At 46.2% G+C, this 17,979-nt stretch overlaps 1 protein-coding gene across 4 annotated transcripts in view; it reads left to right on the forward strand.

The window, feature by feature from the left end:
• The window catches only part of BABAM2 (BRISC and BRCA1 A complex member 2), a 449,656-nt gene that overhangs the window by 418,714 nt on the left and 12,963 nt on the right, over positions 1-17,979 (forward strand). Inside the window, exon 12 of one of the 4 annotated variants that reach the window (XM_017545672.2) lies at positions 3,077-3,148. The exons of 2 other annotated variants lie outside the window; for them this stretch is intronic. In XM_017545672.2, the coding sequence (XP_017401161.1) occupies positions 3,077-3,119 (43 nt within the window). In that variant the 3' untranslated portion in view covers positions 3,120-3,148. Of the gene's footprint in view, positions 1-3,076; positions 3,149-15,857; positions 15,881-17,979 lie in introns of those variants that run through there. One more of the 4 variants, XM_017545673.2, reaches the window with a different exon arrangement.

Here is a 17,979-nt window from a genome sequence, read left to right on the forward strand (position 1 = left end):
CCCTTCTGCACATCCACACCCAGGCAGACAGAAACAGTTCCATACCCTTTTTACCATGTATCTCAGGCTCTCTCCTCATACAGAGAGGAAATGCATGAGGCAGTTGAGAGCACTGACCCTAAAGTCAAGACATAGCTGGGTTTAAACCTGTCTCTGCCACTCACAAGCTATGTGACTTTGGGCAAATTCATAATTTCCCTGAGTGTTTGTTTCCTTGTCTATAAAATGGTGAAGTCTACTTCAGATGGTTATTATGGGTATCACATGGGGTGTATGATTGTCTGTGTTGCTGATTTTAAAACTATCGTAAATTTACCGTTTTAAAATACCTCTAATTATTAATCTTACAGTTTCTGTGGGTTAGGAGTCCCAAACAAGATACCTGGGTTCTCAGTTGGGGGTTTTAGACAACTAAAATCAAGGTGTTGTCTGGGGCTGCGATGTCACCCGAGGCTTCTGTTCCTCTTTCAAGCTCTTTCAGTATGTTGGCAGAGTTCAGTTCCTTGTGGTTGTAGGACTGAGGCCCCTGTTACCTTGCTGCTGTCAAGTGGAGACCACCCTCAGCAACTAGAGGCTGCCTGTGTCTTCTGCCATGTGGTCCCCTCCATTTTCAAGCCAGTAGTGCTGCATGAGATCCTTCCTATATTTTGAATCTCTGCCTTCCATGTCTCTTTTGCTAGTCACAGATTTAAGGCTCCCTGTCATCTGTGCCATTTAACAAAACCTGTTTATCAGGATGAAATCCATCATCTTCCCAATCCTGGGGATTATACAGAGGGTGGAGAATCTTGGGGGTCATGTTAGAATTCAGCCTACTGCATGGGATAATGTCAGTGAATCGTCCAGCATAGGATCTGGCATATGGCAAGAATTTGATCATTTTTAACTATCAGCAGCAGCATCCCTAGAGAAAAAAAAGAGATTTTAAAATTAAAAACAGAGCCAATATTGATACCATCACATGGTATCAATCATCACCCCGGTAAACAGTCCCCTAACCTCAGTGACTTGGCTAAGCTCCTAAAGTCTAAGGCCACCCCATTAATGGGCTGTTATCCCCTGTGGTTGTATCTTCTTGGTACCAGCACAGCCAGCTGAAAAGTGGAAAAATTCTGTCCTTCAGTTGCTTAGTCTACATAAAACCAAACATTACTTTAAAAAAAAACAAAAAAACAAACAAAAAAAAAAAACTGGTTACCGTGATGTCTTGTATATAGGTCTAGACTTTCTAGTAGAACCAAAATGACATTTCATAATCTTTTTTATTCTAGGGAATCTCAAATAGATGTAATTTTTCTATGAATTTCATTGTATAAAACATCTGGTTGACTCTAGAGGCCTTAGTAGGATCTTAGACTGAAATTTAACCCCAAAACCACCTACTACGATGGCTCATCATGTGTTAAAGTTATTGTATAAGTGGAAATCAATAAAAAATATTTTTAAAAATAGATTACCAGTCAACACACGAGAGTAATTCATTATGAACCTCCTAAAATCATTTGTTCTTTCTCTTCTTGCCTCAAGGCCACAAAGAGACATTATTTTCTTATTTAAAAACTAATCCAAACCCTTGCAAAGCAGTTCTTAATTGCTCATATGTTGCTGCTCACCATGCATACTTTTAAATTTTGCTATCTAATTATCTTTGCAGAATAACTTTTGCAGAAAAAAATTCTCCTTCAAGAATCTTTTAAAAGTGTACATTCTGGGCTATTTCAATTATTTTTCATTGTTAATACATTACTTAGTATTCCCAAAGACACTGTTTTCTTTGAACTTCTCATTAGCTGCAGATGCTTCAATCTAGTCTCATGCATTGGTCCTTTAAATAAAACAGATTAAAAAGTAGATCTTTTCCCCTTAATTGAAGAGAAGGAGATAGATGTCCCACCCGATCTGCTCCCCGTTGGCACCCCTTTCCTTGTCCTCTGAGGCCCCGCTGGCCCCTTGGGACTCCATGGAGCACAGTGTGGAAATCCCAGTTCATGGTCCTAGGATCCCTGAGGCTGAGAATTCCTAGGGGAGCAGGGTAGAGCTAAGGAAGGGCTGTTTGGGGCTGTTCATGAAGTGTGAAAGGTTATCATATGAGCCCATTTGTGTGTTTGTCTCACCAGGAGTTAATCACTACTCGCCTCTTCACTCCCTGTTGGTAGCTCCTTAAGGCAGCTCACATGATGCGTTGTCTCTGCTGAGATTTCATTACAGAGTTGGGCCTGCCACTGCAGTCCCTGTGCCTTGTGACTTGGAAGGAGCCTGGGCTGAACCAGCTTAGGAGCCCCAGAAGCAGTCAGTGTGCTTCTCCTCATCCAGACACCACTCACTATTCGGGAAAAACCTGATAGGGACTTTTCAACACTCTCTCCCCCTCATCACTACTCACCCCCTGACCTGTCCCTCCCCTTCATGTCTGTACTCCTGGAACTCCCATGGGGCACCCAAGGGTTGTGGGGGGGAGGGGCAACAAGAAGGTCAGAATCATGACCAGCTGCAATTGCTCACCCCCCACATCCCCTCTGCAGACCGGAGCAGCTACAGAACGACAGAGTGCTGGGGTAGGCAAGGGACCAGGGCTGGGCTCCCAGAAAGCTCTGCACCACCGGACCCATCGGGGAGCAGACCTCAGCAGCAGAAGCTGCAAGCCCAACTGGCTCTATGATTCATGGGTTTTCTTGTTTTCTTCTGTTTTGCCCCGAGTTTCCTATGAAACTCTCAAAAATCCCAACCTCATCTCAGCTGAACTCCCCACAGGAGAGATGAGGGAATTTTCTAGGCCCAGGCCAGCATAGCTTGCGTGATCATAGCCCCCAAGAAGACAATAAAGGGACCAGTGCTGGTGAGCAACAGAGGAATTGGGAACTGAGGTCACCAAGGCCTTCCATGCCTGCACATACTGGGTTCCTGCATGAGCAAGCGCACCCGGCCCTCCTGAGCCTTTTCCTCATGGGGCTTAGAAGTAGAGCTATGAAGAGAAACCAAATCATATAAATAACATAGAATTATTGGATCATTGAACTCTCAAAGGGAATCATTTTGAAAAGTATCTTAAAGGGATTTGGTTTGTTTTTCCTTACAGAAGAGAGAGCAACAGAGATGGGGAGGAATCCAGCTCTGCCTGACATCCAGGCATGCTCTCCAAATTGCGTAGGTCAGTGAGAACTGTTATTTATTAGAACCTGACATCAGTTGCAGTGAAATGATAAGCTCCATTAAAAAGCCTGGCCATCAATTACTGCTAATACAGCCCTCATCCCAGAGGGAGCTTCTCACCATCCTCTCAGCCTATGCAGACCAGGCCGCACCAGGCACAGAGTATTTACAGCCCAGCTCAGCCTCCTCGCTCCCCTGGGGGAGGGGCAGCAGGTAAATCCCTTCTGCAGGTCCCCTCAGGCCATCTCTTCCCAGGTCCTGCATCTGTATTCCTTTGATTCCCTTGGAAGCTTCTCAGAGCTATTTTAAAGACTGCTCCCCCGTTCATCCTGCTTTCTCAGTGGAAAACAGACTTAAGGCTTTAGTTCTGGCCTCAGTCACACAAACCAGAGGAAGCTGCACTGAACTGAGCTTACCAGGATAGTCACAGGGAAAGAGTAACTGGCTGGGTGTGCTGGCTTATGCCTGTAATCCCAGCACTTTGGGAGGCAGAGGCTGGTGGATCACCTGAGGTCAGGAGTTCAAGACCAGCCTGGGCAACATGGTGAAACCCTGTCTCTACTAAAAATACAAAAATTAGCCAGGCATGATGGCTAGCACCTGTAACCCCAGGCTTGGGCAGGAGAATCACTTGAGTTGGAGAGGTGGATGTTGCAGTGAGCTGAGATCATACCACTGCACTCCTGCCAGAGTGACAGAGTGAGACTCTGTCTCAAAAAAAAAAAAAAAAAAAAAAAGTAACTGGAAGGTGAGCACATCTTTGTCAGGGAAATTAACTTAGTTGTGCCCTTTCAAGAACAATTGAGTGCTCAGGCTTGGGTTGCAGTTACCCCACCAGTCATTGGGGAAGTGTTCAGGATCACCAAGAACAGCGACTTCCTCGCTCGTGAGGTAGGGTCAGTTATTCTCTTCGAAAAATAGATGCCCTGTAGAGTCAGAAAGGTAGGCGAGCTGGTTTGGGATTTTTATAATAAATCATAGTAGGAGCATGCGCTATTAATGGAATCAGAGCTCCTTTTGAACTATTGGGGGAAGAAACATATAGTAAGTCAAGAAAAAGCAAAGGATAATGGCCTGGGAGTCAAGTGACCTGGGTCTCTGTGTGATCATGGGAAAGACACCTCACCTTTCTGAACTTCAGTACCTTCCTTTTAAAGTACTGGGCTAGTACCCACCTGGTAATCACTAAGCTCTAATATATTTCTGGAATTTTAAGTGAAAATTGTTTAAGGTAGCTGAGCATACTTTTTTATTCATGTTGAGAAACTTCTCTCTCTGTTGCCAGAGGTCAGACACAAATTGAAAACATTACTAAATGGAATTAAGTACAGTATGTACGTGATACTTTTTTGTACAGGTCGTATCTGATATTTATAGAACACTTCAGTTGCAGAACGTGCACACATATGCCCTGAACGCACACCCAGTAAAATAATTCTAGATGCAATACATTTTCAGATGTCAAGTTAAAACAGCTTCTTGGGAATTCGGCTTGACTGTTCAGATGTGTGTGTGAGTTTCTGACAGGTGCCGCCAGGGCTGCTCAGGGCTGTCGTGTGATATGGAGTCCAGCCAAGGCAGGAGGGCCAGGCTGCTTGTTTCTATCACTTCTCATTAAGGCATGAATTCTAGAAAAAAAGGAAAACATCAAAGAATAATCAGGATTGTCCATTGTGTACATATCATAATGACAAGCAGGGGCCTTGCTTCTGCAGAAAGAAGATCCTGTCTTGTCTTTTGTCAGATCGTTCGGCAAAAGGGCCACCTGTGAAAACGAACTAGATTCATGCCTCATTGAAATAGAGGATTTACAGAGGTGAGCAAAAATGGGAAGCAGGTACCATACAGCTCACTATGTACAGAATATGCACAAAGCACTGAGACTACCACATATACATATTTTGAAGAGTCCCAACTCAAAGCCTACTGACTGATTTATGGAATGGTCTGTCACTCCCTGAGATTCCATTCTGACAATGAGGCCACACGTGGCATTAACTACTCAGAAGACTGAGTACAGCTCAGAATTGCAAAGTAGGAAGCTATGTAGTTCTTCCAAAAATTAAAAACAAAATTGAGAAAACTCACTGGGGCAGTTACCTCTACTCCACTGTCCTACAAAATCCACAGCCAACAGCAGAAGTAAGTTGGATGACTTAAGCAGGAATGATCCTAGGAAGGTAAGTGTGACAGTGGGGGCCAGTCACAGAACATGGAAGGAACTTTAGAGATCATCTAGTACTATCCTGCATCAGTACGGCCAGGTCTAAGTATGGTAAGAATTAACCATTGTGATAGAAATTCAATGAAATAATTGATACAGACCTTTAAGCAGAGTGATTGGCATAGAGTTGATTTTCAGTTCATCATTTTCATTTCCTGGAAGAATTTGTGCAAGGCATACAGTACCAAGATTAGAACCCTGTGTGCCTGATTACTGGTCCAGAGCCCAGCCCAAGCCACCTCTGACCTCCTACCTTTCCCCTCTTTCCTGCCTCCTTGCTTACAGGAGCAGCACAGAGAAGTCAAGGGCAAGAGTATAGCATGCCTGCACCATGTGTCCATCCACCTACCCATGGAGTGGCGGGGCATGGGCACCTTCTTCCTAGTGGCTCACCCAGGAGGCTGAAGCCCTCTGTGCCTATGGGGAAAACCCAGGGCATTTGTGAGCAGAAATAGCTCTGCTGAGAGTCTAAAAACCAAGTACTTTTAAGAGAAGGTAAAATGTTCCTGTGGCCAAACTTACTACTAGCATCTATGGGCAAAGAGAATAAGGAGTTTTGTAATGGAACAGGCCAAAGGGAAGACACCACTTTACTGCTGCCTCCAGAGCAGCAGGGAGGCTACACATGGAGAAGAGGACAGAAAATTCCAGTGACTCTTATCTTCCAAGGCAGACAGAACCTCTGGCATTTAGTCATGCCTAATGGAAAATCAAAGCCAAGAAAGCAGAAGTGAGGTGGGGTGAGCTAGGGTAGCTGCAATCCAAAGTCACTTATGAAGAAAACAAAGTAGTTTGTCTCCTTGTGTACCATGGGTGGGCAGGGCTAAATTGCCAGGTAGCAGCACCTGGTAAGCCTACAGTCTCTGTGTAGCTGCAGTTAAGTCACTGCTAAATCCCTTCAGCAAACATGTAAGAGCTCACTATATACAGAATATATACAAAGCACTGAAGACACTCTCTCTCTCTCTCTCTCTCTCTCACACACACACACACACACACACACACACACACACACACACACATTTTAAAGAGCACCAACTCAAAGCCTGCAGATTGATTTCTGGAATGGTTCAGCACTGCTTGAGATTCCTTTCTGACAGCAAGGCCGTCCATGGCATTAGCTACTCAGTAGACTGACTGCAGTCCGAATTGCAAAGCAGGAAGCTATGTAGTTCTTCTAACAATCAAAATCAAAATGTAGAAAACCCCAGTTTTGCATCATTGATCACTTGGGGAACTGGATAATCCTTAAACTGTCATTTTTCCAGGTATCCAGAAAAGTGAGCATTACAGGAACATACATATAAAGGCAAGACCACATATTTTCTCAAAGTAAATGATGGGTCACCCAGTCCCTCCTGATCACTCTATGGACAATAGTAATTTTTAAATGTATTGAATAATTGCTCTACACCAGCATAGCTCTAAGTGCTTTATATTTTTTAATTTCTGTAATTCTCATAACAACCCTATAAGCTAGGTACTGCTATTACACCTATTTTACAGATCAGAAAATTGAGGCCCTGCAAAATGAAGTGACCTGTTCAAGGTCACAGAGTACCTTAGTGTAGGAACTGAGCATATACCCTGGCTTTCCCAACTTTTAGATTGGTTTTCATACTGCACCACCTCTTTTCCTCAGATTAATGGTCTGAGTTATCCCAAATTCACCAGGCAGCTGAGCTAAGCCTCTGTTTAGAACTGCAGGGTCTAAGCTGTTTGCCTTGGTTGACACTCAGGTTTGGCATGCCCAGTGTGCATTTGTAGTGGCAAACATTTGATTATATTTTTCCCAGATCACTAAAGCTAGGTCACTTTTCCCATTCATTCATTCATTCAGCAAATGTTTATTGAATTCATACTAGGTGTTAGGTACAATGTTAAGTGATGTACAGGATACAGTCCCTGCTTTCAGTGAACTAGAGGAGGGATGAGAATTGCACATAAGTTATTCTCTTTAAGGCAGCATCGTGCAGGGAAAGAGCACTAGGAGTCAAGGAAAGGAGATTATATCTGTTTCCTGAGACCTAGGAAGCTGAAATTGGAGTCTGGGTAGGATTTGATGTGCACAGATGGAGGACAGGACACTCCTCCAGAGGAAACAGAGTGCACAAAAGCCCAGAAGGTAGAAAATATGGGGATTCCAGGAGGTAAGCCAGTGTCCATTGAAGATGGGAGCAGTAGGGGAAGGGAGGAAGGAAGGAAGGGGGGGGGAGGGAACAAGGAAAGGAGGGAGGAAGGGAGGAAGAGAGGGAGGAAGGGAGGAAAGGAGAGGGGAAAGGAGGAAGGTAGGGGAGAAAAGAAAGAAGACAGGCAGCAGAGATACGCAGGTATAGAGAACATGCCCTCTGGAATCAGACCAGCTGGAATTCAAGTTCTTGTTCTGCCACTTTCTAGTAGATTTTTTTTTTTTTTTAATCTCTGTGGGCTTTGGCTTTCTTATCTGTACAGGAGGCTAACAATCCTCCCTCACAGGATTGTGGGTGCAAAATGCAGAAATGATAGTAAAATGTAAAATGTCTGGCATATTGTTGGTGTTCACTATGCTAAAACATTTTTTTTTCTGTAGGCAATAAGGTATATCTTTGTGTGGTGGTGTTTCTTGTTTGTTTGTTTGTTATCTTTTTAGAGACAGGGTCTCTGTTACCAGGCTGGAGCAGAGTGGTGCGATCATAGCTCACTGCAGACTTGAACTACTGGGCTCAAGCAGTCCTCCCATCTTGACCTCACAAAGTGTAGGGATTACAGGCATAAGCCACCTCACCCAGTCAGATTTTTTGTAAGTTTACAAATTACATATTGGTATAATTATCTGCTTTGGTGTTGATATGTAAATCATAATAGATCCTTCTTGGCCTTGAAAATATTAATAACAGTAAAAATTAAGGGTCAAGCTCATGGAACACTATAAAGGAATGTTTAGCTTCGGTTCTTTTACCCCTTCTTTGCCACCTCAATGCCAAGGGCTTTTAGAGACTCCACTCTGGATCTTCAGAGTTAGGATTGCCAGATTTGATAAGTAAAAATGCAATGTGCCCGGTTAAATTTAAAATTCAAATAAACAAATAATTTAGTGTAATTATGCCCCATGCAGTATTTAGGACATACTTATACTAAAAAGTCATTGCTTATCTGAAATTCAAATTTAACCAGGCATCCTGTATTGAGGGGCAGGTCAGGAATCAGCCAGAACAAACCTGTTTCCTATACTTGGGGAAGGAGGCTCACCTGCCTTCTAGCCTTGTCTCTCAGGTGGTAAAGGCTCCACGCAGCTGACTTTGAGCAGGGCCTTCGAATCACCTCCTGGGTAGAGACATCAAATGCTAATGGGTCCCACTGTGCATGTTTGGGAGTGAGCGTGGGGGTGAAGCAGGGAAGAACGTCTTGTCTCAGCCTTCACATATCCTCAGCACTCTCTGTCTGGGCAAGAACACACATCAGCCTTTCCTACCTCCAACTTAAAGGCCTTAGGGGGATTTTCTTTGCTTTCTTCAGAACATTTCCACAGACAGTGGGTAGAAAGAAGACAGCCTTTGTGTCTGAAAACGTGTCTCATAGAATTCGAGCTCGTCTCAGGGCAGAGTGTCCTCTTCAAGCTCCTTCCAGGAACATCGCTCACAGCGGGAACTTGAGTTGTCCCTTGTGGGGAGATGTGTGTCTGAGCGACTTGATCCAGCCATCCGCATGTGATGGTAACAGACTCAGCGCGCTGTGCCCTGGGAATCTGAGGATCGTGATATCAGAGCCAGAAAGATCATCCAGCTGCTTCACTTTCTAGCTGAAACAAGGGAGAATGCTGCCCAAGGTCACAGAATGTTGAGTCTGAACTCAGGTCTAGGTGTCTATCGACTACTTTGGGTTCTCCAGTAATGACTCAGGGAATCTGGGAATTCTTGGCCCCCTTGTTGGTTGATTTCTGGGTATTTTCTCTGGATTCCCTGATGAGTATCCCCCAGACCCCGCTTGGCTGTATGTCCTTCGGTACTGCCACACTCAGCTTTATGCTTTGACTACTCTCCTAAGAGCGAGCAGGACCACTGCTGCTAGGAGCTAATGGCACTTTCTCAACCAGCCGGCTCATGGCCCAGCCCATTAATGCCTCCTCACTGCTTTCTCTGCCCCACCCTGACCAAACGTTCTGCGGTTGAGATGGAAAAATCCACTTCAGAGCAGATAGCTTTTCACCTCAGTTTCAGGGGAATAATTCGTCCACATAACATGAGGTAAAAATTAAAACACAGCAGGGCGTAGGTTCAGGCAGAATAGCACCCTTGGGCTTACGAGTGACTTTGACCTATTCCTCCCAGACTAGAAAAATTATCTGGCTGCCAGAGAGTTCTTAGAGGAATCAGTTTGTTAAATGGTATCACTGGCAAGGTGGTATTAACCCTAAGACCAGGTTTATCTGAACACTGAAGGCAAACCTGACTGTGCAGGCAGGGCCAGCCCACGTGGAAGCCCAGGGCAGCGATCATGAGATCTTCCACTCTTTATTTTCTTATTCTTGCCACAACCTGTCATGAGACCAAGAAAACTTGTTTTGAAAATGCTTGACAGCCAAAACAACCTGTTCTCAACCCTGGATGAGAGGGCTTGTCCTCTCTGACCACTTACGTACTGTTAGGGGGTTGACTAGCTGCTGACTGGAAAAAATGAATTTGCTGTTTTCTTCTTATATTGTTCACAGACAAGTGCCAGTGGCTTTCCCGTTCCTGTTTCCCTTTTTTCCCCAGCCTTTTCTTCACCAGAGACATTTTAGGATTGTGCCTGAGTCTAATTGATGAATGAACACTAGCAACATACACTTACGAGCCTGTAACTGACGGTGATATCTCTGCAGCTGAGCTTGATATGTAGGTTGTCTTTCCAGTCCTATTTGGTTTTGACCTGTAGATTTAATCTGTAGATAGATTTTTAACCTGTGATTTTCCACCTGCTTTTTGGTCCTCTCTGGTGAAGTTGGACATGGTAGTCAATCTCCAGTTATCCAAGCGGCCATTTTGGCCTCTGCATTGGTGGCTAGGCCAGCAGTAGTATCTCTGTTCCTCCCACCAAGCCTTGCGAGTCAGGTCTTGATCTTGGGTGGACATCCAAATGGCCCTGTGACTTTAAAGGAATGACTTCATCTATTCTCCTCTGTATAGGGAAGGGTTGGATTAGATATGGGATGGGCAAGCAACAGCCTGAGGGCAAAGCTAGCCAGCTGCCTGTTTTCATAAATAAAGTTTTATTGGAACACAGCCACAAGCATTCATTTACCTGTCATCTATGGCTGTTATCACTACAAGGCCAGAGCTGAATTTTTGTTAATAGAATACAGGTGTGGCCTGCGAAGCTGCAAATATTGATTATCTGGTCCTTTACAGAAAGAGTTTGCTGATCCCTGAACTAGATGATCTCTAGGGCTTTCAGATCCAGTGTTCCATGGCTCTTGAACTTGCGGCAATTCTTGTATAGAAAGAGCTCCTGGAATAGGAGCTAACTGGAAAGGGCCTCTTTCCATCCTGTAGCAGTTAGCAAAACAAAGCATGCTTTGAGATTGTTGAACTTTACAAAAGGCGGGGCTTATTTTGCTGTATTTTTACAGAGTTTATTTTGCTGTGTGTCTGTATTTGTTTATTGATCTGATGGCTCTGGTATGCATGGTGTCCACCAGTTTTGGAGAAAAGATATCCCAGCTGTGAAGGTCTGACTGTATTCAGTGGCATGGTTCGTGGTGGGACACCCATTTGTACCCACCTGGAAGGGAATGCTGATTCGTAACCAAATGCTGTCCTGGAGAACCTGTAGGGCTGCCCAAACTCCACCCCTCTCCTGGGCTGTCTGTGTTTGCCTTTGTTTCTGAGTCTAAGCAATGGGATGGAAAAGATTAACTTTATGGGGTAGTGCAGTAGGATGTGGTCAGCAGAACCACAATGGGTTCTGAAGATGCCTTTAAAAGTGCAAATTAGGACGGACATAATCTTCACTTTCTTTCCCCAAAGCCCATCCAGACAAAGTTCTAATTTACAGAATTTGCATCCCAGTGAAGTTCCCCATACCCATGTCAGTGCACCAGAGGTGTGATAGGGAACCCAAAACACAGAACTGAATGGTCTTCTCGGGTCACCTTGGCCAATAATAACCTTTGTGCAAACTAAGAAAAGGCTCCCCCTTTGGGTTGTGCAGAGTTAGCTTTAGGTAAAGAAGAAGCTGTCCCTTTGTCTGGGCCTCTGTCCCTGGGGGAGCACACAGCTTAGCAAGCAGAGCACAGACTCGATTTCAGCCCTCACTTGCCCTCTTGGCCTGATACCTTTGTGTGGGGCACAGCCCCCTTGCCCCTTATACCTGGCATGTTAGAAGTCTATGAGGCCTCTAACCTCACAGACTCTCAGGGGCCTTGCTGGCCAACAACAGGTGAACTCTGCTTGGTCTTGGTCTTTGAGGACACAGCAGACCAGGCTAGCCACCAGCACGCCTCTTCATCCCTGTCTCCTTCAGCAGCATTGCAAGGCAAGTATGACTGGAGTCAAAGCTGGAGGATCGGTGCCCCATGCTGAGAGCAGAGTCAGTCCTCTGGCCGCAGATGCTGTAGGCCCTGCTCTAGACCAGGTGCTCACTCGGGGGGTCTGAGCCCTGGCTCAGCTTCAGCTCAGCTCAAGGAGTGCACATGATTTTCCATATGGTTAAACCTCAAAGGTAATACACTCGCAGCACAGAGAAATGTGCTCAGAGGTCCAGAATAGACAGGCTTCCGGTGGGGGGCTGACCTCACTCCTGAGGCACTGGGTTCCCCGCTGTGCAGTGTGCAGTGACGGCATCCTGCCGGGACACCCGCCCTCGGCAGGGAATGTTGTCAGAGTGGCTTGGAGAAGGCTGTGATGAACTCTGTGGGCGCTGCAGCATTGTGGTCAGATCCGATTTCCACCGCTCAATTCATGCTGGAAATTGTATTTGGGCCAGCCGTGTGGGCAAACTTTGAAAGATTTCTGTCCTACCCTTTTAATTCTGCATCTATCAGCGGTTCCCAGCAGCTCAGAGGCTAGAGGAGTGGGAAAAAAAAGAGGCAGCGAGCTGACAGCAGCCCAGGACCCAATATCTGCTTCCTGTCCCCTTTCTTGGTTTTAAAAGCCTACTGGGAACAGGAAGGAATGCAGTTTGTCCCTGTTTTGATCCCCTGAAATGTACAGAGCCCCATGCTAAGGGACAGTTGGACTCCTGTACCCATAGCACTTCTTTGTGACGGGAAGGCAAAGGACGGTACGTGCACTGTCACACGCTCTGAGAAGGGCAGTGGTAGCCCAGTGAAGACAACCTGGAAACATCTGTACACATTAGGACAAGACCGGGGCCCAAGGCCTGAGAGAAAACCTGCCTGCCCACAAATGTCTCCAATTTCAGAAACTTACTACTCCTCATCGCCAGGCCGTTGGTGATGTCCTCACATTTGGCTGCAGCCTGCTGTGGCCAGGCATAGGCTGGCAGCATCACTCAATGGGGTCCCTTCTAGTAGAACATGAGTGTTCCCAGAGCCATGCCCTTCCTGCTCAGCCTGAGCCCTCAGTGGCTGCAGAAGGCAGGAAGACCCTCCAGGGTTGGCAGCGTGCTGTCATCAGAGCACAAGCTTGCAGCTTCCAAGTCCCATTCTGCCTTTATCATGTGCCTGGCCTTGTGCAAGTTATTCATCTCCAAGCCAATTTATTCACGTAGATAGGGGGAGTAGAGTAATGGGATCTGTTTGTTGAGTTAAAGTGAAACAGAAGGTCCTGAGTGTGTGTGTCCATAGCTGTATGATGGCAGTGGAGGCTGGGCAGGAAGGAAACTAAGGCTTGGTTCTTACCATGTGCCTGTTGCCTCATGACAACCACTATGGGATCACCGGAGAGACTCAGGGACTTTTCCAGATACTCAGCTAGTAAGTAATGGATCACATTGAACTGTTTTCTCTTATTCCAAAATCCAGGTTCTTCCCACCGAATCAGATAGGGAATGATTGCCAGGTGTTCTTGCCACAGAATGACACCAAGAGTTTCCACGTCTAACCCATATTTCTTTTCCCAAGCATCCCCCAGATCTATGACCCAGGCCAATCCAAATCAAAAATGATCTCCCCTGATTCTAGGCCAGAAAATAGGAATCGTGTGAAATCTAAACAGAATGAAGCTGAAATCACCACTAGCCAAACCTCTTGTTCATATGGCTCAGGTTTTAGGAAAACAACAGCCTTTAATGCATGCTCGAAATTCCTTCCATGGTAAGCCACTGTGAGAAAAATCTCACCCAAACAATGTGCTCTTGGCAGAGGGAGGGTCAGTGTCTTTTCAGGCAAAAAGCAAACCAGCAGGGACCCAGAAATTGCTCTAGGGAGTGTTGGTTTCCCCAGAAGATCTAGCCTTTTAAAAATAAACTTAGCAAAGGATTTCATTTGCCCCTCTGCCCCCACCCTTGCTTGGAGAGGAGGAGGAGGATTGTGAAGTTCCTTGTCCTGGGTCAGTTCCCAGCTCAGCATTGATGCATCCGTTTCTCAAGGTTAGCACCAAATATTTATTCTGATAAAGTAGGGTTTTAAAAAATAAATAAACCAATCAATTATTGTCTGGCTTGGTCTCCAAAACCCAGTCCCTTCAATTGACAGTAGTTGGGTGAAATTAACAGTAATAGATCCTGGCAGGGTGCGGCGGCTCACACCAATAATCCCCGCACTTTGGGAGGCCAAGGCGGGTGCATCACCTGAGATCAGGAGTTCGAGACCAGCCTGGCCAACGTGGTGAAACCCTGTCTCTACTAAAAATACAAAAAATTAGCTGGGCGTGGTGGCACATGCCTGTAATCCCAGCTACGGGGGAAGCTGAGGTAGGGGAATTGCTTGAACCCAGGAGACGGAGGTTACAGTGAGCTGAGATCACACCATTGCACTCCAGCCTGGGCAACAAGAGTGAAACTCCGTCTCAAAATAATAATAATAATAATAGATCCTAGGAAAGAAGGCTGTTCATTCATTCAGTCAGTCAACAGAAAATTAGGGTACTTCTGTGTCACTGAGGTGCAGCCTCAGTGAAATGAACTTAGAAGCCTCCAGTGTTTATACCACTAGAGTGGGGGCAGAGTAGTCTGAAGAGCTGCATTGAAAGCTAGGCACTCCCCCGTGATGGAGCTGCCAGCCTCCCCTACCACTCCGTTCACAAGTCTCCCTGAACTTCTGAACTTCGGTGAGGTATGAGCCACCAAGCTCCACCCAAGGGTGACCACAGAAGTAGACAACTTGTGTACCAGAAACATCAACCAGCAGCCCCAGATAGTTTATGTAGGATTGCTTCATTCCAGACAGGAGAACTGGGATCCATGGGCAGAAGTTCCGAGGGGACAGATTCCAGTTCAGGATCGAGAAGAACACTGTAACTCTCAGAGATGCCTTTAGGCAGCGAGCTCTCTATCACAAAAGGTGTTCAGGCAGCGGCTGAGGATCACCCTCCAGAAGTGCTACTGGGGCAAGCCCTGTCTTGGACGAGATCCTAAGGTCTCATCCAACACCAGGGTTCTCTGATTAGCACCAAATGAATGGCTCAACAATTGGTGCTGTGGAGTTTCAGAGGCAGGAACAACGGCCATGGGTTTTGATTGGGGGCTGCAGGCCCTGATGCTTAGGCCAGGCCTTGAGGGTCGCTAGGTACCAGGTAGGTGGGAGACCCCCAGCATGTTGCAGTCCCAGGAAAGCACCCTTCACCTGCAAAGTAAAGGGGCTCCTGCTTATCTGCTGCCAGACTCGCAAAGGGGAATTAATTATTGTTTGTGATACAATTTAAGATCCCCCGATGAAAGGCCTTGTATAAATGTAAATTATCATTATTGTCATTAAAGGGGCTAGATGTCTGGCCTGCTGGATAATGCCCCCACATAACTCTGAGCAGAAAAGAAAGCCAACTCAACACAGGAAGTTTGCCCTGCTCTTCCAAAGCAATAGCAGTAAGAAGGGCAGGCTAAGGAGGGCTCTGTTCGTGGCTGTGAAAGCGAGCAGCTCCCCTCTCTCATCCAGGGTTAGCATGCAGCTCTCTCTGCTCTGGGAGTCAAGTGACTATGTGTCCCCTGAGGGCCAGGGCCCTGCCCAGAAGCAGTCCTTTACCCTTGCAGGAACCAGCCCATTACTAGCACAGGAGTGATCCATGCATGTGTGAATGTTTGGTTGTCTGCTGATTTGAAGGGTGGAAGGAACATGACCAGGACGGATAATGGCCAGCATTTGTGGGGTCCTAAGTCAGATCTGGAGACAAAAGGGAGATAGCTAAACGGTCCAGACATGTGCAGCACCTCTGATGATGCTTACTAAGGCGCTTGAGGGAACCCTCAGCAAAGCACAGGGAGAGGTCATTTGTTAAATTACTGCTTCTACTTAAGAAACTGTTTCTGGCTAAAGTGGTTGGATTGATACCAAAGCGGTAATAATAATGATGGATAATAGTATATTAGACCGAGCAGTGACCTCAGAAACCATCCCTTCACTTTGCAGGTGAGGCATCTCTGGGGTACAGAGAAGTGAAGTGGCTTCTCCAAAGTGGCGTAGCAGAGAAAAGCAGAGCTGGAATCACAGCTTAAGCTCCCCATGCCAAGTCCGCAGTCTGAATATGCGGGATGATGGTACCTGCCCTGTGACAGCGCTTCACAGAGGTATTACTCCTCAACAACCCTAAGGAGTTTAAGATGACCTTTATGTTACAGGAACCTTCTGGGCTTCCTTTGCTCTTCTGGGGTTCGTTATTTAGAGAACGTTTATGGTGCCTCACATGTCACCTGGGGGACTGCATGCACCCTCCTTCTTGCACTTCTTTTCCTTCTCCCAGACACTCAGATTAGCCTTCGTGCTTCATTAGGGTGCCCTAGCACTTCCAGGAACCACATGGGCCTGTAAGAGGTAGGTCAAGTTCATCCCTTTTGTCTCTTGTTATCACAGTCATAATTCTGCTGAAAAGCTACACCATGCAGGTCCCAAGATGAGAGCTAGCTTCAGCAGTCAACCCGCCAGACACACAGAGCTACCAGAGGGAGGGCATTTAGGGGGTTTTGTAAAACAAATGTAGGTGCGATGGGGGTTGGCAGTGAAAAGCCCTCGAAATTCATTACTTGGGCTGTTGGCAGCTCTAGGAAAAGTTTAATGGCGGAGACCAAAATACAGCCACAATGAGGTTTGAGACGGGAGAGAGCACGAAATCAAAAAATTTTAGAAATTATGTCTTACTCCCTTATTACATAAGAGAAAACAGAGCAGTGATTTGCCATTATACAGCAAAGCCAGGGGCAGAACCCAAGGCTCCCAACTCAGTGGACAGTGCACTTTCTGCTGAAAATCATGGTGGCATGGAAAGAATGCCACCATGGTGCCCTTTGGAGTCAGGCAGCTCTGGATTCCTAACTAGCATTGCCACATATTAGCTGTGTGGTCTCAGAAAAGTTACTTTGGGCCAGACATGGTGGCTCATGCCTACAATTTCAGAACTTTGGGAGGCTGAAGCAGGAGGACCACTTGAGCTCAGGAGTTTGAGACCAGTCTGGGCAACATAGTGAGACCCCCATCTCTACAAAAAAAGATTTTTAATTAGCTGGGCATGATGGCACACTCCTATAGTCCTAGCTACTCAGGAGGCTGAGGCAGGAGGTCACTTGAGCCCTGGAGGTCGAGGCTGCAGTGAGCCAAGATCACGCTACCATACTCTAGCCTACATGACAGAGAGAGACCCTGTCTCAAAAAAGAAAAGAAAAGAAAACTTACTTTGCATCTCTCACCATAGATTTTTGTCAAAAATAGAATCACCTGCCTGGTAGTAGGCCTGTCAGGAGGAGTAAATATGAAATAAGACAGATGAAAACAATTAGCACAATATCTGGCGTGTAGTAGGCGCCGCCCTTTCCTCATACTTGTGGATTCCAAAGTCTTTTTTTTTAAACCACAATCCACATGATATTTTCCATTTGAATCCCACATATACAACTAAAACCAAAGCGCCACAGACAATGCACTCTGATTTTATTTCACTTTATTTTAATACTGTTCAGGACCCACTAAATGGATTTTGCAACCCACTGTTTGAACAAGCCTACTTTACACCATGTGGGGATATCATTCATCCGTGTTGCAGATACGTCCTTCCTTTCCTCCCTTCCCTCCCCCTCTGTAACTGGTACCTGGGGCCACAGAGCTATGTGCTGAAAGCATGTGCAGGGCCCGAGCTGGTGCAGCATGGAGTGAGCCCTGCAGCCCAGCAGAGAAGGTGCACGTCTCCTCCCGTGCTTCTCCCCAGCCTCTACTGCATGATTTCAGGAGACTCCTAAGCCCCCCACCTGCCGTAAGTTCTGCCGCTGCCAGCCTGCATGGAATTTTCCCACCTCCCACCCCAGCAGAGCCCACCTGAAGTTCCTGTTGGGAGGATTACTCTTGTTGCCAAAGACTGTTGTCTCCAGAAGGCCACTATACCCCAGCAAGGAGGGTGGAGCTTGGACAGCCTCTCTCATTGAATAGTTTCTTCTTTGGGAATTGCTGCTTTTCTGTCTGAAGCCCAGAGAGCCGGGTGTCTGGGGTGTGATTTCAGCTGTCAGAGGGATGCGTGTGAAGAGAAGAAGGACCCTGGTCATCTTGG

This window comes from Cebus imitator, unplaced genomic scaffold, assembly GCF_001604975.1.
Source record: "Cebus imitator isolate Cc_AM_T3 unplaced genomic scaffold, Cebus_imitator-1.0 Scaffold180, whole genome shotgun sequence".
NCBI classification, from domain to species: domain Eukaryota; kingdom Metazoa; phylum Chordata; class Mammalia; order Primates; family Cebidae; genus Cebus; species Cebus imitator.